This window comes from Hyperoodon ampullatus (genome assembly GCF_949752795.1).
Source record: "Hyperoodon ampullatus genome assembly, chromosome: 6".
Lineage (NCBI taxonomy): Eukaryota > Metazoa > Chordata > Mammalia > Artiodactyla > Ziphiidae > Hyperoodon > Hyperoodon ampullatus.
Genome location: NC_136919.1, coordinates 46,923,814 through 46,947,761, shown reverse-complemented (window position 1 = coordinate 46,947,761; position 23,948 = coordinate 46,923,814). Strand labels below are relative to the sequence as shown.

The 23,948-nt window shown below is 39.9% G+C and overlaps 3 protein-coding genes across 3 annotated transcripts; 1 reads left to right on the top strand and 2 right to left on the bottom strand.

Moving 5' to 3' along the window:
- Window positions 1–1,014: 1,014 nt before the first annotated feature.
- On the bottom strand, window positions 1,015–11,480 carry TOPORS (TOP1 binding arginine/serine rich protein, E3 ubiquitin ligase). Its single transcript, XM_079706789.1, has 3 exons — window positions 11,463–11,480; window positions 9,778–9,972; window positions 1,015–4,574 (listed from the first exon to the last, which is right to left on the bottom strand). The coding sequence occupies exons 1-3, from the start codon at window positions 11,463–11,465 to the stop codon at window positions 1,641–1,643; spliced, it is 3,132 nt and encodes a 1,043-aa protein (XP_079562915.1). The 5' UTR covers window positions 11,466–11,480; the 3' UTR covers window positions 1,015–1,640.
- Window positions 11,356–11,932, top strand: SMIM27 (small integral membrane protein 27; the record flags this gene model as incomplete). Its single annotated transcript, XM_079706790.1, is given in 3 exon segments — window positions 11,356–11,508; window positions 11,818–11,897; window positions 11,899–11,932. Coding segments are annotated over 3 exon segments (159 nt in total). The 5' UTR covers window positions 11,356–11,463.
- Window positions 11,933–12,478: 546 nt separating this feature from the next.
- Window positions 12,479–23,410, bottom strand: NDUFB6 (NADH:ubiquinone oxidoreductase subunit B6). The gene is made up of 4 exons (XM_079706436.1): window positions 23,195–23,410; window positions 21,004–21,096; window positions 16,076–16,120; window positions 12,479–12,655 (listed from the first exon to the last, which is right to left on the bottom strand). Exons 1-4 carry the CDS (start codon window positions 23,372–23,374, stop codon window positions 12,587–12,589), a joined length of 387 nt encoding a protein of 128 aa, XP_079562562.1. The 5' UTR covers window positions 23,375–23,410; the 3' UTR covers window positions 12,479–12,586.
- Window positions 23,411–23,948: the final 538 nt, after the last annotated feature.

Sequence of the window (23,948 nt, the reverse complement as noted above, 5' to 3'; positions counted from 1 at the left end):
AGCAGAATGTGGAATACAACAGCATTCTTACATTTTTAATACTTAAGAAAAACTACAGTCATTTCATAATTTCAAAGTATATTCTTTGATCAGCTATAATCATCCCACAATTTCTCAACATCTGGGCTTACTAAAATTGTGTCAACTTTAGATTCTCATTACTTTACAAACCAGTTTCCTACTGCCCTTAGGATAAACACAAACTCTTAGTGGGGCCTACAAAGCTTGGTCCCTCACTCTCTGTCCTTTAGCTAAGCCTGCTTCTTTTAGTCCTTAGAATATGCCAGACTCCCTTTCTGCCTTTGGATCTCTGCACATCCCCTTTGCTGACAACTCTACTCCTAGTTAATATCTACTTGTTCTCTGGATTTCAGTTCAACCACTACTTCCACCTGAGATTAGGCCCCCACTGTATGCTCTTACAGGAAATTATACTTTGTCTCCAGAGAGCTTATAGTTTGTAATGTTTATATATATGAGGAAAGGGAACATACCTGCTTTGTTCTATCACTGAATCCCTAAAAACCTGCAGACACACAGCAGACATTCCAATTTCTGTTGAACAATGAATGAACATGGGAGCAAAGCAAAGTGACGGCTAAATTTAGATCTCATCCATGCTCTGCTGTTCACTGGCAATCCTACGTCAGGCTATAGAGGTACAGCAGTTTTTATCATCTCTAAACCAGAATAAAACATAAACAAACACAGCCACTTTGTATAAAAGAACTACCAATATAAAAGAAGTCAGGCAAGGGTTTTTTTGTTTTTAGTAAGCTACATACTACACACTACATAACTGCATTTTGCTGAAGACAGCAAATTAAGATACTCTTCATAATCAGATTAAAGAACTAAAATAATCATAACTGTGAGGTTAAATGTAGTTCACATTAAAACTGTGAAATTCAGTATTTATAACACAAGGATATCCTTAACTATTTACAACAGTTTAGCTCCACTAAAATAATTTGATTTAAAAAACAATCAATACTGCAAAGGAAAATTTTTGGATTGTTTTAAAGTGTTACTGTTTTATTTTTTCTTTTGTTGAATACACATTTGCTTTACTGGCAGTCCAGATAAACAAGTATATAAAGGAAATTTTAAAGTTTTCTTTTGGCAGATGTCAAGATAAACTGTGCAGATAAAATTCCTCAATTTAACCTGAAGAAATGGTTTTGAATCATACAAATTTTTAAGAAGAAAAATAAAGACTGTCCAAAGGGATTCTCCTAGCTTATAGCACATTTCCAGAATAACTCTCAACAAAAAATTCAAAAATACTCATCGACTACTTTAAAAATATGTCAATACCGTATGGCTTTATGAAATAATTTCTAAATTTTATATTTTTTATTTAAAAAGGATCCCAAGTTTTAAATAAACTGCTAGCAGTATCATTTTCTTCACTTAAAAGTGCATATCTCGGAGGGTGGGACATACATATTTTTTGAACAAATAATGATTTTTACAAATTTTTAACACACACACAAAAAAAAATCACAAAATATTTTTAAGGGGGAAAAGCGTTTTCACCAAGTGTCATCTTTAAACAGACTGCAGTAGATGACATTGTTTTTGTTTTTTTTTTTTACTTTTTATACCACCAGAATTCTCAATGAGACGCTTTGGCAGTTTTAAGACATATCATGGTCTCTACCAAGAGACACTGACATTAATGATATCCGTGGAGATGGCAGTCGCCTTGATGACTCAGTTTGGTAAGAGACATTACTGGGCTGGCTCTCCAAATCAGAGGCAAAGGTGCTCTCTTCTCTTACATCAAGAGTCTGTTCAATTGAAGCTGCCTGGGGTGAAATATTATCTACAGTTTTGTTGGCATTATTCAAGTTGTTATTAAGTGTGGTAATATCACACTCCTTGCCCAGGACACCAAATTCGTCTTCTATTGTAACTACATCTTTAGTTTCAAATGGTCCCAAGGAAGGAACCAAAAATTCGTTTTGTAGAGGGTCTTGAGGACCAAGGTCACATTCTGTATCCTCCTTTACTTCAGAATCCTTATCACTGTCACTGTCAATGGTAATCACAACTGGGGAACATGAAGCATTATCGCCATGGTGTTTCTTATGCTTCCTCTTATGTTTTTTCTTTTTCTTTTTATGGTGTCTAGTTGTATCGGTAGCTTTCCCTTCATAAACTATCTCTACACTTAGGCTCCGGGTCCTTCTTCTTCTCTTGTGCTTTGTCTCTCTGTCTGATGATGGGCTATCTGAAAAGCTGTCACTCTCATTTTTGTAGCTTCCATCCAATTTTGATGAAGATTTTGAGTAATGACCTTCCTTTACTTTAGAAGCAAATTCCCGAGATGGTTGAGCCACATCGTTAGAACCCTCCAAATGCCGTGTTTTGTATTTTCGTTTCCCGCCAGGCTTTTCATTTCTCACCCGGTCAGGCCCTGTAGATGCAGTCTTTGATCTAGTACTAGATAGGCTCCTTGATCTATGCCTTTCATAGTAGTAATATTTCCTTTCACTGTGATTATTTTTTTTTCTAGCATTTGTTCTTTCAGAAAAAGACTGAATTCTAAATTCTGGACTTGAAGATTGTCTGGAATAATGAGCTCTGGACAGAGTCCTCCTCCTGTAAGATGATTCGTAGCCATCCCTGTCCTTGTTTCTACTATAGTAAGTATACTCCCACTTGTATCTGCTTCCATAATTATTTCTTAAATAGTAACGATCTCGATTTCTGCTCCGTGATCTTCTTTTACCACGATCACTGCTACGAGATCTTGATCTGCTTGTGCTTTCACTACTTAGAGATAGAGTTTGGCTTCTTCTTGACCAGCTGCTATCTCTAGTTCTTGATCTCTTTTTGTCTCTTCTACCTCTAGGTCTGCTATTCTCCCTGCTTCTGGATCGTTTGCTTTTCATTCTTTTCTTCTCATGATGCTTCCTACGATTCTTCTGATCATGCCCACTCCTACTCTGGGAACATGAATCTGAACTTCTGGATCTTCCCCTCCTTCTGTGTCTGCGGGTATATGGGGAATATACTCTGTCTCCTCTGATGGATGAGCTCAGGTCTCTGGGAGAGGACAATGATACAGACTGTTTCTCTTCCTTCTTTGATTTGATTCTTGTACCAGAATCACAATGACCTTTATTTATTTGTTCATCCTTTCCAAGGACAGAGTGTGGAGATGAACATCTACTAACATCACTATCACCGGAACTGTAAGACTGCTCTTGTTCTTGTGCCTTCACAGTCTCCATTTTCTCATAGGAACCTAACTCCTCAGAATCAGAGGACAGTTCAACAAGTTCTGGGGTCCTCTCAGCTAGTGGTTTAACAAACCCAACAATGACACAATTATCTGAAGAAGAATCACTGTCATTATTTATGTCGTCATTGGTTTGTACTCCTTGCATCTGAGATGTGGCTCTTCTTGTTACAAGTTCTTCATCTGAACTATCAGAAGTATTTAAAAGGGAAGACATGGCAGCATGTACCTGCTCTGAGCTTGAATAAGATGGCCCTGGAGTTTCATCATCCCATGGTGCCTGACTAACAGTACCTACAGTAACATCCAGCTCTTGGGTCTCTGCTTCATCAGGAGATATTGTTATGACCGAAGAATCAGAATGGCTACCTTCTTCATATGAAGGCGCAGGACAATCATAATTTGCATGCTGGTCAAAGGCTGCCATGTTAAATGGAGATCGGGCAAAACTAATAAATTCATGTATAAAATGCTCAGTCCGATTAAGTAAAAATGGCCTTAAATCAGACACAAATGCCTGACTCTCCAAGTCATAGCGAGTAACATTACTCATGATGATATGCTGAACAATATTCACTAATGATCCATGAGCTCCAAAGAGAACTGTGAGTTCACGTTTTAACCAGGGGACTAACCTGTGAAGGCAAGCCGGATTTCTACGGAAAAATTCAGCTGAAATATCCCTATAGCGGCCACCATCTTCAATATTTCTAACTCGAGCACCAGCACGATAGAGAGTTCGCCTAAAATTAATAATATCCTGTTCTTGAATTTTCCGCAAAGATCTTTCATCTGCAGTAGCTGGCCTCCTTATTGAAATCTGTCTCATAAATGGAGGAATTTCACCATCTCTAGGTCTTGCTGAAATGCCTAACCCTTCAAATATTACTCCACTATCTGGTGGAGTTGTTGTTCTTCTATTCATGGTACTATTAGGTAAATAAATAGAAGCACTTCGTTCCCTTGTCATAGTTGTACGATAGCGGAATCGCTGACCATCAGGGGTAGCAAAAGAACCAGTGTATGAAGGCCTTAGGACATACTCCTTGAAGTCGTCTTCTGCCCTCACAGAATGGAAAATAGAATCAAAGGGCTGTTTACATAGTGGACATTCAGCTTTGTTTTTTGACCACTCTTGTACACAGCGAAAACAGAACTTATGTAAACAGCGATCTAAGTAAGACACATTATCAAACCTATCCAAGCATATAGGACACTTAGAATCAGGAGATGCATCAGCTGGTACTGTCTGTTGCAATTTGCTAGTGCCAGCTTTAGGTGAAAAGTTGTCCATTTTAAATTCCTTAGCGGCTGATGCCATTATCTGTAAAAGGGAAAAAAATACATCAGTAACCTGATAAAAAAGAAATGACTAAATCTGAAAAAAATGCAAATGACTGTGAAACATACTTTGGTAAAAATAGTTAAGTAGTTTATTGTCTTTGTAACATAAAGGGGCAGTATAGCATAGTAATACAGTACTTAAAGCACAAGCTCTAAAGTCAGATTTCCTGGGTTTGAATCCTGCTGCCACATTACCAGTGTGACTATGGATTAGTTACTAGTTATCGTCCTTAAGCTTCAATTTCATCTGTAGCTCACTGATACTAGAACCTGCCTCACAGGATTTGTGAAGATGTTAAAAAAAAAAAAAAAGCCCTTAGAAAAAGTGCCTGGTCCACAGTAAGCTCTCAAATATTATATAATATTATATTATTCTTTTTTAAAAATAATTTGATATGTACAAAAAAGTGCAAAAGAAAATATACCAAGTACCCATGTATCCTCCACTCAGAGTTAGTAGCTAACATTTTCTCATGGTTTCTCCAGATTTTTTTAAATGTCCATTTATGTGCTTCCCCGCTGCCCCTGCCATCCTTCTCTAGAAAACAAAACCCAAAAATATCATAATTCTCAGTTGGAGTTATTTCTACACATGGTTTTATATCTTGCATACATATGCCCCAAACACTACGGACTACTCAATTGTTTTGTTTGAGTAAGTATTATACATGTATCTTTAAAAATAGCTTTAGGGAGAAAATTTGCATACTAGAAAGTTCACCTATTTGAACCAATTCTGTGGTTTTTAGTGGAAGATTCTTTCACACACAAAAGGATCTGTTAGTGAAGATTAAATGAAATAAAAAAATATAAAAGCACTCATGGGCAGTGCCTGGCTTATAGCAACTGCTGAGTAAATGTTAGTTGCTGTTATTATTACTACACTACTGTTATACTACACTATTCTTACTACACTATTATATTCAGTTCATCACTGACTCCTTTCAGCATCCCTAAGAAGCTTTTCTTCGCCTTTTTATTTAATCCAGTCAGTCACTAAGTACCTTGAAATCATGTTTTCAGCCTCCTTCCTTACCTTTTCTCACAAGAATCACTAGAATCTTAAAGATTAGTTTGCTTTAGATTTGTCAGTTTATATAGACCCATAACTTACAAAATGAATTTTCCAGAGCTGAAATCTAGTTGCATTACATTTTGGCCTTGTTATCGTAAAAATCCCTCTTTAGCTGCTTTCTATACTAAACATTTTATAGATGTTAAATATTAGTTTCTTCCTTTATGTTTTCCTGGGCCTATTACTGATCTTTCTCCACCATCACAGAAAGGCCCATCATAAGTCAACTGCTATCTAGTCAAATAATAGAATTGCAATTTTCTAAACAAGAAACTCATTGGCCATACCTAGGTCTAACAAAAACAAATAAAGCCCACGATAAAAACCTGTCAATATTATTGTAAAATATAAGTACTTCACCACAGACTTCAAATTAAACTTGCTCATCTAGGGCATCTTAGCTTTCTCAGAGCTATAACTTAATAGGAAACCAATTAACACTGAACAAGTTTCTTCAGGGGGTTCCAAATACTTCCAGTCCTGTTTCTAGAGTGGAAATGTACAAATTACCATTGTTCTTAAATAGAAGAGAATTATAAATATATTAATACTAATTGCATTTTTGCTAATATATTTAAAGTCTGGAACCTTAATATTACATAAATTTCTCAGCATTTCCCCCTACTTCTAATATTTTTAAATTCTCCTACTCAGGAGAAAAAAATCTTTAAAATAAAAACCATTAGGATAAGAGACTGTGCATGTGCATTAGGGGAAGTAGTGAAGAGTGAACAGGGCACTGGAGAGATTATCAGATCTGGATTGAAGACCAGGTTTCACCTAAAACTAACTCTGTCAACTGGAGAAATCCACATTAATTCTGGACTTTAGTTTGCCCTTCTATATAAGAAAGGGGTAATTAGAATTTAAAAAAGACTGGTGAAATTCAAGTTAATACATTTAATCTTAATTTGTTTCTTTGGAATACAGAATTTTAGTGTTTACTGAACATTTCCAGTTCACATAAAAATTACAACCCAGAATGCATTCCATTAAAAAAATTATTTGGTAATAACTTGAAGTGCAAATAAAACAAAATCTCAACTAATTATAATTTTTTAAATGGAACTTTAGTCCTCCCTTCCCTAGTTTTATAAGTCTGTTAACCAAATAGACAGCACCAGTCTAAAGAATGATGAGTAACATCATCCACAGTAGGTAAAAAAGAACAAATTATTAGTCCTGTTTTGTATTTCTATACAGGAATATCTTTCGGTACAAAGAATGGTATTCATCGGAAACACCAAATAATGGCAATGAATATAAATCATCATATAAAGGATTTACTCTTTCAAAATCATCACTAAATACTAAAATTAAAATATTTGCTAATTCAAATGAAGTAGAATTACCACATGACCCAGCAATTCCACACCTATCCATGCAAGAGAAACAAAAACATGCCCACACAAAAACTTGTAAGTGAAGAATCATAGCAGTGTTTGTCCTAAGAGCTTAGAAGTGGAAATAACCCAAATGCTCATCAACTGATGAATATGGAATCTCCATACAATGGAATATTTGACAATAAAAAGGAATAAAGTACTGACACATGCTACAATATGGATGAGTTTTTTCATTATGCTAAATGAAAAAATATCAATCACAAAAGATCACATGTTGTATGTATTTTATAGGAAACTTACAGAATAGGCAAATGGATAGAAAGCAGACTGGTGGTTGCGGGGTGGGGGGGGGTGTTGAGGTTTCTTTCTAGGATGATGAAAATGTTCAATTAGAGTTGCACAAATATACTCCATAAATACACTAAACACCACTGTATTTTATATTTTAAAGAAGTGAACTTTATGGATGAAATATAAATTATATCTCAACAAAACTGTTTCAAAAATACAAATTAAGGCATAGAACAGGGATGGCTAGCAGACAGATTTAAGATTTGTAGGTCTGCGGGAGAGTTCCGGGTCAGGTAGCAAAGGTGGACCTGATGATAGATTTAGTGCTTCAGGTTCTAGAAGAAGCCTGTGATAAAAGTTTCTCTATCCCGGGCTTCCCTGGTGGCGCAGTGGTTGAGAGTCCGCCTGCCGATGCAGGGGACACGGGTTCGTGCCCCGGTCCGGGAAGATCCCATATGCCGCGGAGCGGCTGGGTCCATGAGCCATGGCCGCTGAGCCTGCGTGTCCGGAGCCTATGCTCCGCAACGGGAGAGGCCACAACAGTGAGAGGCCCGCGTACCGCAAAAAAAAAAAAAGTTTCTCTATCCGAGCACTCTAGGAATTAGGACTTCAAATCAATTTCCCCATAGGGAATAAGTTAATCAGTTCTTCTGAACCCTTTTCCTTAACTGCCTTCCAAATTCTAAATAAAGTTTACCATCTTTAGAATAAATTGATTAAGCAAAACCTTCCCTTCCCCAAATCTTCAAATGTGTTGGCTTTAACAGGGATAAGAACCCTCCATATCACATGTTGGGGGAAATTTCAGATAATCAACGAGCAAAAATATCTAGGGAAAATGGATGGGGGTGGGGGTGGACAGGTGGAGGGTGATAAAGTGTCGGGAGGCTAGAATCTAAATTAGACCACAAACCGGACATTTAAAAAACTGCACAGGGATACAAAGTAGGAATGCTCTGCGTAATTAAATATTTAATAAAACCAGACTTCCTATAAAAGTCATCTTCTATGGCATTCCTTAAATTATCACGGTATATACAATTTAATCACTGGCTGATTACATTGACAGAGTAATGTAGAGCCAGGGCTGAGAATCAAAACCACTTACTTACTGGTGGCGTGATCTTGAGGAAGTTATTTAATTTCACAAAATCTTACATTTTCTCAATTCTAAAACAGGCTGAGTAACAGTACCCACCTGAAAAAGTGGCTGTGTGAAGGGATATATTCCACGTAAACCCGTAGCAAAGTGCGTGGTGGGCAGTAAGAACTTAATACTGTTTTCCTATGTTATGTGAAAATAAAGTTAATTTTGATCATTTCCATCATCCATAACTGATTATAAAATGCCCAGAAAGATGACATTCTATAACAACTAAATGACTTTCATATTAATATCAATATTGTACTTAATATATCTAAGCAAAGTGGCTAAAAAGGATTCACAAGTGGATGTACTAGAAATATACCAAGTATTAAAAACAATCTGGGCCCAACCTCTTGTGACCTTAAAGAAATCATGTACGTCTCTGAACTGCAATCTAATCACCAATTCCAAGAAATCAAACAGAAGTTATAGGATCTACTAACCAGACCCTAGAAAACTTAAATACTGACCAGACCCTACGAAATTTAATTCCAGTTGCAGTAATAAAAAGAACTGCTTAGGAACCATTCCCCTCTAAAGCCACTAATTCCAGGTAAGCATGACTGCTTCGGCTGACTCTGTAGCTTTCAAAGTCATTGACTAAAAACAAGCTAAAAAGCCCAACCCTCACCGCTATTAACTTAAATCTTCGGTAACTCTTTCTGAATTTATCTTAAACAATCTTGAAAATTACCTACCAAAAATTCTATTCACTTTTCCTCTCAAATCACTATTTGCCTCATCTCAGTACTGCCCCCTTCCAGTCTACCAATCAGCAGGCCGTGAGGAAAGCGGCGCTGACTTGATGGATGAAGAAGTCACAGGCTCACAGGGTGTAAACAGTGTACAAACTCCAACAGTCACGGCGACAGTCCTTTGGTTGAGAACTGCCACCTGCCAGGATCTAAGGTAAGCACCGCGTGCCTTACATAATCACAACGAACTAAAATACCGTTACTCCCGTTTTACAGACATACTCAGAGAGGTTAAGGGCCCGCCCAAGGTCACATTTCTGACAGCGGCGATGCCACGACTCAGACTCAAACGTTATGTGTTTTGTGTCGGCTTTTTCCCCCGGAGACCAATCTCCTTCCAGTACACGGCTGGGCTCGCCCCCTCGGGAGCGCTTCTCGGAAAGCAGCCCTCCCCCGCCCACCGGCACGGATCCACAGGTGCGCGGCGGCTCGACGCCGGCCTGCCGGGCAGCCACGGCGCCTCAGGCCCGGACCGCAGCTCCCTCGACCCTGGGCCTAGCTGCAGGCGGGAGCTCCAGATCGCCCAGCCCTTCCGACCCCGGCGCCCCATTGTTCCCGATCTCACTCACCTCGGAGGATACCGGCGCAGGCCCGGCTGGGGAGCTCGTGGCAAGCTCCCGACGGCCCAGAAAGCTGGGTCGGTGACGGCAGGACCCGCGAAGGCGAACCCGGCGACTTCTCCGCCGGCCCTCAGGAGCGGGAGTAGGCAGGGGCGCCTCACCCTCCTCGCGAGACAGCGGAGACCCCGGCGGCTGCTGCGACCCCTGTGACGAAAAGCGCTCATTACCAATGGCTGCTTGGGGGCGGCGGCAGAAAGCGGTGGCAGAAAGCGAAACCCACTCCGCGACCCCCAGCAAGTCAAAACACAGCACCCGCCTGCGTAACGCATGCGCGGTAGAGGACGCCGGCACTGAAGGCGGGGCTTAGCGCGCTCGGCCCGAGCCCGGCCCTTCTCCCAACCCCCTCCGCTCCAGGACTGAGAGCGACCTGACCCACCGAGGCATAATCGCTATTATGCCGTTACTCTGGTTGCTGCCAATCTCTGGGGATTACAGGGGCACTAGTTTAAAGTTCGCTTCTAATTTACCCGGAAGACACGATAACTAGCTTGGTCTCATTTAAACCTCACCAAACTCTGTGAGAAGTTACTAAAACTGTATCTGGTGTATAGTTAAAGGAACTGAGTTACCCGAAGGTTAAGGGACTACCTCCGGCTGCAGAGTTAGGAAACAACACCGGGATTCGCATGGAATACCCAAATCAGAGGCCTACAGTTTTCAGAGAGCGAGATCAACTCCAGTATAGGGATAAACAGGGATTCAACCTAGGAGAATAGGGCCTTGAAATCTTCCCAAAACAGATAACGTTTTTACCCTTCCCCACTCTCCGAAATCTGCATTAAAACTCTGTTTAGGCGACAGCTGAGATTACAGAGATATAACGTCTGGTGCCTAAGCGGCGCTCTGCCCCATTCTTCGCCTCAAATGTGAGTGTCCCGAACATTCTAGGGCTGAACTTGGCTCCGCGTGCCAAACTCTGTCCTTCGGTTTAATATTTGCTCGTGCTACCGTCCTAAGCATACAAACGTTCAATAAACACTTGTTTATTGGCAGCTACATTCTGCCGAGTAATTCATGCCACGTTATTTCTTCTTAAGAGTATCACTGACATCAACAAGCCATTGCGTTCTCAAAGACTTATTTCTTGAAGAAAAGCTCAATTAACAGGGATGCCCACAACGATTCGTCAGTTATACAAAAGCGGGTGGTATTCTTGTTTACATCAAAGATGAATACACGAACTACCTACATTGTGGGAACAGAACCGGGAGGAAACATTAATTCTTTGAGCGCGAGAGGTCGGCGTAGTATTTAAAACGTGGATTTTTCCAAATAAACTTTTAAATGCATACGACGCTACCTTATCTCGTATTAATACTGCTCTGGAACTGAAGGAAGACCGGTTGACGAGTCAAGCCTATTCTTCTAACTGGCAAAAAGCACTTCCAACGTACTTTCTCGTTTCTCTAACCGCCTTCCCGAAACGCGTGCTTGGCCCCGGGTCACTTGACACCGCCCACAGCTCCGGGCGGAAGAGGCCGGCCCAGCCGAGGGGAAACGCGCCGGAAGGCGAGTGGGCGGGCGCTCGCGCCCGGCTGAAAGATGGCCGCCGCCGCCCGGCAGCCACCGCCCCGGAGGTTACTCTAGGGCCTGCGGCTTCCGCCCGTGCCCGCGGACTACCGCCGTCTCCTTACCATGAAGCCAATGAGTCGCCGCACCCTGGACCGGATTTATTCAGCGGTAGGTCTCGGGCCTGGAGGGGCTCCACGGGGTCGACTCCTGAGGCCCGCGGGTGAAAGCCCGCTATTTCTTCAGCGCCCAGAAACTCCAAAATCCATTGCTGAATTAAGCCTTTCACTCCCTCACCTCGACTCCGCCTCTTCCGGGAGGACACGCTTTTCCGCTCCTTACGTAATAGGGGCTTGGTGTACTCGCTTCCGGAACCACATTTATACGAGTTTGTCACTAAAATTCCCACCAACTTGATGGGGGGAGGAGGAAGTGCCACTCACTTGTTTTTGCTTTTACTCCTCCTCTTGCATTTCTTAGTTGCTCCTCGCGGTCGTATTGCTCTCCTGGGGATACGTCATCTATGCATCAACTGTAGCTGCACGACGACAGCTAAGGAATATACAGAATCTTCGGGATGAATGAAAATTTGTAATTCCTCTGGATTTGATTCCATGCATATACAATTCTTTACCTCATGCTTATCTGACACGTGTCTCGATTTAAAGTAAAATCTTTAATAAAAAGCTTCGAAATTCATTTTTGTATACCGTCCTTTATAATAAACACTAATATGCTACTTTTTCATACACTTAGAGATTTGTCTTTTACGTTCTCACATAACAAAGCAACCTACATCTAGGCTTTTTAATCTAGAGTTTCTAAAATACTTCTTTTGAAATGCTTCAGAAAGCCTTCTTTAAAAGTGTGTGGAACTTGTTCTTTTATTTGTTTATTGCAACATTTCATTACATTGTATACCTTCACATCACAGTAGATTAAGTACTGTTTAAGAAAAAACTATCATATGACTAAATAATTTTCTACATGCTGTTTTCCAAATTAAAAATGGCCAGAAAAAGTAGGTGATTGACCATACCATTTTTTTAGCATGTCCAGTTTTTACTTATTGTTAGATAAGTCAAAGAGTCTCAAATTGTACAGAGAGAATCGTACAGTTTGGGAAGAAACAGACAACACATATCTGAGTAAACTTTATTAAAGTTACTTTTCCAGAAAATAGATTCAATAAGTGGCAATGTAGCAACAAACTTGGGCTCAAACACCTTTGAAATTTTAAAAGTAATCTTCAGTGATGTTGATCAGGAAATTCTTTCATTGGTGGGATTACTTCTCCAGTTTCCAGAATTGTATCACCCTAGAAAAACAAAGATGCATTAGTGAAAAATCTTGTCTGCAGAGGTGATAGTTCCATTTGGTCAGACCTCATCTGGAAAATCGAGGTCACTTCTGGCATTCACACTTTAAAAGGGACACAGGCAAAATAGAAGCTGTCTAAAGATGAGCAACCAGTATTCAAAATCTTAAGGTATAAGGGAGAGAATAGGGGAAGTTGCACTCAAAAATGACTAGAAAGGACATGAAAGTTGTCTTTACAAAGTGATAAAAGGATAATCTTTATTTGCTTGGCCCCAAGAAATAGAAGCCCTAGAAAGCTGCAGGTAAACATCTTCACTTCAATATAAGGTGGTAATGTATTCCCAGCAACTGAATGTGTTAGGCAGTCACCAGTTTACCATTTGGCTCAGAATGGATATTAGAAACAGAATGCAAACTTTCCTTGGGCAGCTGGTTCAGGTGTCTCTCCAAACCTAGATGCAGTGTGTATGGCAGAATGGGCATGGACTTTAAAGTCAGAACCAAGTAGTGTGAATCCTGGAACCCTCCACTGACAAGCTGTATAATTTTAGGCAAAGTACTTAGCTTTAATTTCAGCTCTCTGTTTAAGACAGCAGGTTCCATCAGCCTGATAGTCCATGAATTGACTTAGTAGAGTAGAATTATCCCCATCACCACCTACCATTCCCTGACCTGGTACGGCTCAGGACTGTATAAACTTGTATTATGTTTAAGCCATTATATACTTGGGGGAAAACTTGTTACCACAGCTAGCATTACCCTAACATAGAAATTAATAACTTGAGGTGGTACTAATGCTGCTGTAATAAAAATTGAACCACATGGCACTGGCTTAGCAGTGGGGCTACAAGGACACTGGCATTGGAGGCTATAAGATGGAAACAAAAGGCACTAATAACTTAGAAGCAGACTGTCTAATGAACTTGAGGTTCTAGAAGTACCTGAAAAAACGTTATAGTATGTGTTTAACTACTAGTGGCTGCCTTAGTAATGTATTTTAAGAAACATAAGCTCAGGTAAGAAGTGGCTGATTTGAGAGGAGAAATAAAAATAAGAATCTAAAATTTTGGGACCTTGCAATATTAGAAAATCAGATCGATTGTTTCTGAACCTCTAAATAGTAACAACACTGAAAAGATTCTGAGAAACAGAAGCCCAATAAAACTCAGTAAACAGAGATACCCAGCACCGTGGCAAAGATCAGACTGAAACAAAGGTAGCCTTTAACTAGAGTGTGTTTCTGGTGGCCTCCACATAGCTGCCTCTCAACTGAGTTGAGAGAGGCAGTAGAATAAGGACAAAGAAATGAAACAACTTGATAACTATGTATAGAAACCACAGATACTGGCATGTGGGACTGACTAGAAGCAAAAAGATTAGACTCCTACCAAGTATTTTTCTTTCCATGCCTGCCAAATGTGAGAACTAGATGGTCAAAGAAACCAAACATACAGACAATAAAAGCCTATGACTGCTTCTGATTAAAACAACCTCTGGCCCTCAAACTTCTGTGAGCAGGAGGTAGACTTTAAAGGCTGTACAACCCTAAGGAGGGCATACTTCCCAGTACTCATTTTAGATGTGGTCTAGGTTGATGGTGGAAAAGAAAGAATCCCCCTAGACTGAGCCAGGGGCCAGGAAGAACAATGAACAAAGGCGTTCTTTCCAGAAGCAAAATCAGTTCCTGTTCAAGTAACTTCCCACACACAGGGGTTAGGAGGCTTTACAGTGTTTGACCACTGGGGTTTCAGAGCCAAGTGACTGCTATGCTGTCCAAATTCCATCGCTGAATAATGGGCGTGGTTGGGAGGCAAGGGATACAGTTCATTGCCATTGATCCTCAAATCTCCAAGAGAAGAATCTCGAAGAATAATCCTGATGGATATTACTATACATCATCTGAAGATCTTAGGTTGCAGTGATGTAATGGGACCTTGGGGTTTCTCCCTAGGAAAGGGACTTGTGTTACATGTGTGGGAAGAAGGAAGCAAAGAGCTATTTGTTGACTAGAAGGATACACTGTGGCAGAGACTCCAGGTATGGGAGGCTGAGAAACATAAAAAAGCAGGAAGACATGTGGGATCATGAGACTGAGTTCTGGCCGACAGGACATGAAAAGAAGTGATGTAAGCTACTTCCAAGCTTAGACCTTAAAATCATCCCCTGAGACATCCAGCCCTCTCTTTCCCTATGATCTTGGAGCCTCATAGTCCCAATGGCCTCACTATAATTGTCTGACCTATGCTAGTCTGTGATGTCAATAGAAAATAAACTTTTGTTAAGCCACTGAGATTTGGGGGTTTATTTGTTACTGTCTATCCTATTCTAAGGTATGTACAGATGAGCATTCTTCAGGTCTTCAAAGGGGCAGCTTCTCAATGGTACAGAAACAGGAAAGAACCACAGTGGCAAAAAATATGGAAGTAGGAGAGATACTATGGAATCACTATATGGTCTTCTAAAGAGGGTCCTCCTTCTTTTCCTTTGAACAGTAATGGCAAAATAAACAATAAACAAATGTATAAATGGAAGAATAAATAAATTACCTAACTTGTTGAAACCAACAAGATAATTGAGCCTACCTAGGCCCTGACACACATCAATTATACACAATAAAATATAGAAGAAATCCCCTACTATTTCCTAAAGCAGAATTCCAACTGGAAGAGTTAGCCAATTTTGGTAGTTCTCCCTAAAATTCCCTTCTGTTGCAGTCGTCAATGGATTATTGTGACCATGTCATTTGATAGAAGAAAGAATCCACATCGAGTTTTGTTTTCTAAAATTATATGACTTAGAGATTGATGGTAGTTCATTATCTGTGACTAGAAATGGAACAAGAACATAACATGTATTTGACTCTGCTAACCAATAACCTCACAAACAGCTAGTAAAATACCAACGGACTAATAAGTAATCTTTTAATGATGAAGACTTATTTTAAATTAGGATAATAGCCTACATATTCATAACATAAAATTTAAAGCACACATTGACATTATAAATTCACAGATGGAGAGGTTATGGTCAAACTGCCATAGGAAATGATAGTTCAGAAATAATAACAGAGGAATTTAGTTGCTGTTACAATGCTCAGGTATCTGCACAGGCTAGTGCCCTAAGTCCTTAACCCTACGTGAAATGGCACCAGTGAAAAACTGTTGGTACCTTCAATTCACTTTAGGACTACAAAGGTCACACAAGCTTTACAGCCAGGGTGAAAAGAAATGTGCCCATATCCCAGGTTCAACTGTAATTGCTACCTCACATTATTTCCTCCTATTTTTTTTTAAGAATATACAAAACAGGCACTTAAACTTTCAGTGAGAAGAAAGGAAAATTTTAGTCTAATGATCACTTGGGAAAGAAAGAGAAATATAATAAACAGAAGAAAAACCAGAGATGTTTTAAGACTTACTGGGAATATTCTGGGCTTCCTTTCAACGATGGCATATGGTTTTGTCTGCAATAAAAGTAATGCTCTGTTAATTATAGTTTTAGAGTTTCTTCTAAAATAAAATAGATCATATCCCGATTTTTTTTTCAGTAGAAACGCTGGCACCAATTTTTTTGCCTTTTTTTTTCCCCTCATATCCCAAATTTTTAACTTAAGCCCCAAACTTTCACTAAGCTCCAGACTCATACATCCGATTATTTACTTAAGATCTCTACTTGATCAAACAGGCATTGCAAACTTAATCAGGTCCAACACAATGTCCCTCAGTGCCAAACTCTTCCCTATCTCTGTAAATGGCACTTTCACTCTCCTAGTTACGAAGGCCCAAAACCCTGACTCCTCAGCAGGAGGAGATTTTATCCTGAATCTAATTGCTTCTCACCACCTCTAGTACTACTACCCTTGTCCAAGCCTTTATCATTTTTTCACCTACTAGTCTCGCAGCTTCCGCTCATGCCCTCCCTACAGTCTATTCTCCACACTGCAGGCAGAGTAGAGTGATTCTTTCAAGATGCATCACTCCTGTTACTCCTCTGCTCAAAGTTTCATAATTCTTACAAAAAAAGAAAAAAAGCCAAAGTCCTTGCTGTGATCTCTAAGAACATGATGCCCTTGGCTACCTCTCTGATTCTCTCTCTCTCTCTCTCTCTCTCTCTCTCTCTGAACTGTAGCTGCAGTGGCTCCTTTGTATTAATACAATCAGTTAGGCCTGCTTGTGCCTCAGAGCCCTTATGCTTAATGATTCCTCTACGTGAAATGCTCTTCTCCTAAATACCTGCTTGGTCCAGATCCTCATTTCATTTGTGTTTTTCAAATAGCACTTCCTCAAAGAAGCTTAATAAAAATAGCAGCCCCTGTCATTCTCTAGTCTTTTACCCTTAGTTTTTCTTCTATAGACTTATCACCTCCAATAACATTATATACCTCTTTGCTTATCTACTTATTTCCAGTCTCCCTAAACATTTCATGAAGACAGGAACTCAATCTGCCTTGTTCAGTGCTATATCCCTGTGTTAAGAACAGTGCCTTACACACGGGAGGTGCTAAATAAATGTACTTATTAAGCATACACATCTGTACAAGATAACACCAAAAAATTTAAAAGATTATTGGCATGATGTAAGGCTCAGGCAAATTGGAGCCAAAAGCAGGAGAGAAACTCAGAATACAATGTAAGGACATTCAAATGTCTCTAAAAACTGTGGCCAGAGGCAAGAAGATACTGAAATGTCTTCAGAGAGAATGTTAAATTCAATTAAGCATAAAGGTATTAGCTGAAGTAAACTGGGTGCAACAGTAGAGGATGCAGGCCTAACCAAACCAAGACAAAGAATAAGGTAAAAGAGAGACTTTGGGACATCTACTGACATAAAACCTTTAACTACATCCATCTGTGGCTCAGGAAAAATCACCTGGAAGTATGAATCCCTCAGATAAGCAGCCATATTAATGTCTTGAATTGTCAACCCAGTAACTGCAGCTTGTTAAATTTTCTTCTCTTAGGAGATAAGTGTTTTTTCAATCCTAGAAATATTTAGTTAAATACAGATATGACAAGGTAAACTAACCCAGGGTATAAACAGATGAATGTCAAATTTAGTAAGTTCTGAAAACACTGGGACAATCCATATATTCTGATATAGAGTATTTGTAATGTTTAAGATCATCAGGCTATTAGAGATTCTAAAAGATTAGTTTTAGGATTCTAGTTAAAATGCATAATTGATTTAGATGTATGATTTTTAAGTTTAAAAAGATTTTCCTTTTTAGGGTCATTAATAAGTCCTATCAATACTTAAAAATAAAACTCGACTTAATTTGAGTTATTTCTTCCTGAAAAAGTATCTTCTGGCTTCACTTTACTTTTTCATTCCTGTTATCTCTGCCCTACCAGATTCTCATCAACTAATATCTACTAAACTGCAACAGCCTCCAGCTGATTTGCCTGATGTCAATACTTTCCTCCCTCCAATTCACCCTACATATCAATGTTTTTTATGTTTAAATATATCACTTTATCAACTCACTCTCCTATTTAAAAATGGAAAGCTAAAAAAAAGGAAAGCTTCCCACTGCCTACCACGTAAAGTTCAACCTCCTCTGCCTAGCTTTCAGGACCTTCCATTTATTTGTTCCACCCTACTAAGCCAAGAGACTCGCAGTTCTAGGCAATCCTATCTTCGGTAAACAAGAACATGCTAACTACTAACTCCTTGTTTTTCTAACTGGAACAGATTTTCTCCTCCATACTTTTACCCAAATCATACCTATCTTCCAACTTTATTATAAACTCCTTGAGGTCAGGAATTTCGTCTTATATATTCTTTCCACAGCAATAAAGGAAGACATACTAGGCATTCCATAGTTGATGATCAACAGAGGTAATCTTAGTGAAGAAAACAAAGGTGTTGTCAGCAATCAGAAATTTAAAGAACCCACACAGTCAACAGAGGACAAGTGACATAAGAGTGAATTTTCTGAGAACCCCAGTTATTTGTTTCACTCTCCTTTCATCAGGCTACAGGAAAGCAAACCTCAACTGGATTAGCTACAATTTGTTAGGCAGTCCCAAACTTTTTTTTTACTGAATCACTTCATAGTAAATTGCTGACTGGTTTATTACTTTAGTGTGTACTTCCTACAAATAAGGACAATATTCTTAAAATAATCACAATACAGCCATCAGGATCAGGAAATTAACATTGATATATTAATACCTTCAATCTAGTCTGAAGAACCCATTCAAATTTTATCACTTGTCTCCATAACTGTTTGGAGTTATCAAAAAATCCCCCCTTATATAACCAGTTCTCCATCCATCGTGTAGGCTGTTTAAAGTTCTGACTGCCAATGCCATCTCTTTTTTTTTTTTTTTGACGAAGCAGATTGTGCCCATGAATCAAGTTCACATTTAGTTGACAAGTCCCTTTAGTCTTCTTCAATCTGGAACAAATCTTCCATGGTTCTTTAACTTTCATGATCTTGACATTTTTGAAGGTAACAAGCCAATTATTATGCAGAAAAGTCCATCAATTAGATTCAGCTTATACATTTTTGGCAGGAACATCGCAAAACATATTGTTTTCTTCTTATTGCATCCTATCAAGTAGTACACAATTTCAGTCTGTCCCATTATTGGTAATGTAATTTAGATTCCTTGATTAAGATGATGTCTGCCAGGTTTCCTCCATTACAAAGTTACTCTTTTTCCCTTTGTAACAAATAAGTATGTTGAAGGTAGGAATTTGGGGATTAATCTTAGCAACTTTTGATGTTCCCTGGCTGAATAAAATATTACTATGATGATTCTCAAATGGTGACTTTTCTTGTCCATTTCTTATTTACTCTACTGTACAAAAAAAAAGCTTTCTCTTCTATCCATCTATTAATTAATTTATATGAGCATGGACTCATGGATTTGCATTTTATTTATCCAGCTGGCTCTCATCTATTACTATCATTTATTTTGCTGCTCAAATTTGTTCCAATGGGAGTCTTTTCAAGCTGACTCTGTCCTTTTGATTCATCTCCATCATTCTTTGAACACACTTCTTTACTTTCTGGCACAAGCTCATCTTGTACTTTCCCTGCCCCAGCCCTGGAATCAGCCATTTCTCCAAGGAGCTCTGGATCCTTTCAGTGGAAAACTATATTTAAAAAGTAAGCCCAGCTGCTAGATGTGCTAGTTATTGATACCATGGGGTAGCAATGCTCACAGGCCCTATCAATGGAAAGAGCTAGGTAAATCTGCATTTACAGCTATGTTTATTTCTGTATTTATCAATATATACTAAAAATCATGAGTCACACCAATACTTCCAATTCTTCCATTCCAGTACCACAAGGTTTTCTCCCTGTATTCCATATGCATAACTCCCTTTTCTGACAATGAGAATTCAGGGTTCCAGTATCATCAACATATGTTCTCATTTGATCAACCTTCCTGTATATAACCAATCTCCTGTCATCTCCACCACCACACTCCAGTATAAATAACCTCCTTACCTCATTCAGATTCTGACACTTTACTTTGGGTTGCCAACTCCATCATTGCCCCAAACCACACTCCTTCCTGATGTCTTCCTCCCCTCGCTCAGGTTCCAATATCCTACACCAGGTTGCTGACACTGCTGCCCTCCAAACAGGTACACTCACCAATCCCCTGTCCCCTTACCCACTCAGCAACCCACTCAGGATCTAAGCCTCCTCACTGGGTACAAGAATGCCCTCCTCACTCTTTGGGTTACAAAACTCCATGCTGGGCAACTACCACCACTCTCCCTTCCATGCCACTCCCCAAAATGCACTCCTTCCTCAGCCTGCCTGGGATTTAACACCCTACACCAGGGTATCCCTAGCCTTTAAAATATGGCAACAGACTCAATTCAATGCAAGATCTTTCAGTGAAAAAAATTCAAGCTTTTGGACATGATGAATTCTAAAGAAAGTAAGTTGTGAAAAACCAGACAGAGCATAGGAAAAGGAAATGATGACAAGGATAACCTTTATCTATTGTGAATTTTATCTTATACCAGATCTGTGCTCAAAAAAAAGGAGCAGAAATTATTTTCTCCCTTCCAACTCAGGACTCCGAGTTTGCACCAGTATTATTAGGTCAACTACATTTCTGATCATTTAAACATTGTTTCATGAGGAAATGCAATTCAAGTTGTAAACAACTAACATAAAGATCAACTTTTTGAAAAACCATACATTACCTAAGTTTCATTAAACCTTTTACCTAAAAGGATTCAAAGTAATTCAAAATCAGTTATAAGTGGCAGATTATTTCCACTAAGTAGAGCCGGGTAAGGCATAGCCACATAGGAAATAATTTTGTACAATATTAAAAATAAATTCTGAAAAATACATACTTAAAGCACACTTACATTCACATGATATTTGAGATAATAATGAATAATCCAGGCAGGGATCAGTACATGAGTAAAAGCAAAGATACTGTGTCGGTACGTCTTATAGATCTGAGGGGAAAAAAAACATACACAAAATAGATATCTTATTTTTTATACATTTGTAGCAGAAAAAAAAAGCATCAGTGATATAAAAATATCACTATTATTGTAAAATCTCTAAATGCTACGTATTTCCATGTAGTCTGTAGCTAGCCTCATACACCGAATATTCTTACTAAACATAGTGCCTGCTAGGTGACACCTACAGAGTTCAAAGCAAAGGAGGCTTAAGAGAAGCAGCATTTTGCAAAACTATAGTACTGTATTTATAAATGTTTTTAAAAAGACTTCTAAAAATATCCTTATTATAAGTTTGTTTAAGATAAAACATGGCATAAATAATGAAATAATTCTAATCAGTTTAACCAGAGTAATCAGAACTACAGAATTTTCAGGTAAAGTCATTTCCCTAATTTATCAATTTCAGATACCCATAATCAACAACACTTGTATTATTCTAGCTGTAGGGCAGACAACCTTGAGTGCACTAATGCTGGAAAAAGAATATTTTACATACTGGGATAAGGGTGTTCCAAGCTCACTTTGAGGTACCTTCAGACACAGTATTTTTAAAAAGAAAGGCAAAAGACAGCTAAAAATGGAACTTTTCCATGGCAGCCAATTTGACTGAAAAAAAAAAAAAGTTAACTCAAAGTAAGGTAAGAGAGATTTCAACTAATAATAATAATAATTTTTTTTTTTTTTGCGGTACGTGGGCCTCTCACTGTTGTGGTCTTTCCCGTTGCGGAGCACAGGCTCCGGACGCACAGGCTCAGCGGCCATGGCTCACGGGCCCAGCCGCTCCGGGGCACGTGGGATCTTCCCGGACCGGGGCACGAACCCGTGTCCCCTGCATCGGCAGGAGGACTCTCAACCACTGCGCCACCAGGGAAGCCCAACAAATGATTATTTACTTCCTTACATCACTGGCTGACGGGTGGGATGTCAACTTTCAACCAGTGGTTGCCAAATCAGTTAAGTAATGCCAGAGATACAAAGGGTGAGAAGAGAGAAGAGTTGAATTAGAGTTTAATTTTACCATCATAAATAAGTATCTAATACCACTTTCTTAGAAAAATTTGCACCAGACTTTGTAGCACAATAAGATACACATGGATTTCAAAGTGAACTTCTTCAATTCCTAGCCCTGGGACCACAGGTAAATCACTGAATTCTTGCAGGTCTCGGTTTCCACATATTTAAAACGAGGATTAGGAATGGTTTCTACCTTATGGAAGTAAAAAAAATAAATAAAGTAACACATGTAAAACCCTCAGCAAAGTGCCAGGCACAAAGTAAGCACCGAAGTGTTACTTATATTATTACCATTACTATTAGCCAAAGTTGCAAGGAATTCTGAGATACAGCATTCATCATTCATAATTGATGTGATTTAATTAACGACCTCAAGAAAATGTCAGGAGACCCTGAAAATAGACAGCACTTGAGTGAGTGATTTTCTGCAAAGTCCAGGAATGGCATTCTTAAATGAAAGCGTGTGTTCAACGTACGTAGTAGCGGTTAAGAAAGGGGGCTCTTGAATATGACTCACTCAGCATACCAATAGGACCCCTTCTTTTATGGTCATTACATAGAGCTGTATTACCAGCTAGAGGCTCATTGTGCCTTCTGGTAGTCGAGTGCAGTGTTAGTTGGTCTCTATAATCTCAACCTCAAAAATCAGACAAGTGTCTTCAAATACTAAAATCATTGAATTTTAACTCTAGTGAATCCTTGGCCATCATTCTGAGGGAAGGTCTCCACAGTCAAAAGAGAACCAAGCCTGCAGTGTCCTGTAAAACCCAGGCGAAGATTCGCCTCCTTCTCATCACACTTGACAGCCAAAGGGCAAGACCATCCCGAAGCCATACAAGCTCCGGACTCCGGACTCCTGACTCCCAGCCCATGATTCCTGGGACCAGAGAGCGTCCCAGCTAAACCTAAGTCTCCGTAGAATCTGATTCTCCCTTGGGGAACTACCGGAACTTTCGGGGGTAGAGCGAGTCAGTCCCTAATGTGGCTACAGTGAGCAGGCGTCCCAGCAGCCAGGCCGGGAACCGCGACGGGGCGGGAGTCAGGGTGGGTGTGGGGGAGGGCCGTCACTCACCACATTCTTCCAGGAGGCCCCGTCCTGCAAAAACTTATTCCAGAATTGCTCCATAGGCCACACCCTCCGCGGGGGCAGCACCGGTTCCCGGGGGCTCAGCTCCTGATCCTTCAGCCATCGCCTTCTCAGCTCTCGCAGCTGCTGCAGCCGCAGTTTCTCGTCGGACGTATACCCTGACATGTCGCCGCTGATACGAAGGCAGCAGGATACGGCGCGCCCCCGAACCAGGGTCTTGTCACTTACGCGCGCTCCCGCTCTGCAAAGCGACCTTGCTAGGACGCCAGGGAGCGGCGCGCCATTGTGACGTCACTCCGGTCCTGCCTCCGAGCGGCTCCAATCTGCGCGTAGTGGCTGGGCATGCGCAAAGCCCTCCACACGCCTTCCGGGTTTACTGGCCCAGATTACCAGTGGCGGCAGTGACGCCTCAGTTACCGGATGAGGAGGGAAGTGATGAATGAGAGAAACTATGAGAGCTCAGAGACTAGAGGTTCTGATAAGGAAGAACTGGTGTGCTGGGAGTTGGAAGCGTGAGAATATGTGATTCAATGAATGTGACGTCCAAATGCAAAATTCATTTGCCTCTCCCACTTTGCAAATCCTCTTCCCGTGACCTACAGAGTCTGTGGAGACCCGTTACATCTAAGTTTAAACCCCAGACTTGTCAGTGACTGGTAAGGTGACCTTGAGCAGCTGTCTCAGTCTGTTCCTTCATCTGTACTGCAGAAGTAAAAAGAATCTCAATATCTAGCAGAAT

Coding starts and splice junctions, on each gene's coding strand:
- TOPORS (XM_079706789.1), bottom strand. Junction 4,575..9,777: donor CTGCGCCGGTATCCTCCGAG/GTGAGTGAGATC, acceptor TCCCTTTTACAG/ATAATGGCATCAGCCGCTAA.
- NDUFB6 (XM_079706436.1), bottom strand. CDS start 23,374: ATGTCAGGGTATACGTCCGACGAGAAACTGCGGCTGCAGCAGCTGCGA. Junction 16,121..21,003: donor ATCTCAAATATCATGTGAAT/GTAAGTGTGCTT, acceptor CTTTTATTGCAG/ACAAAACCATATGCCATCGT. Junction 12,656..16,075: donor GGAAGCCCAGAATATTCCCA/GTAAGTCTTAAA, acceptor TTGTTTTTCTAG/GGTGATACAATTCTGGAAAC.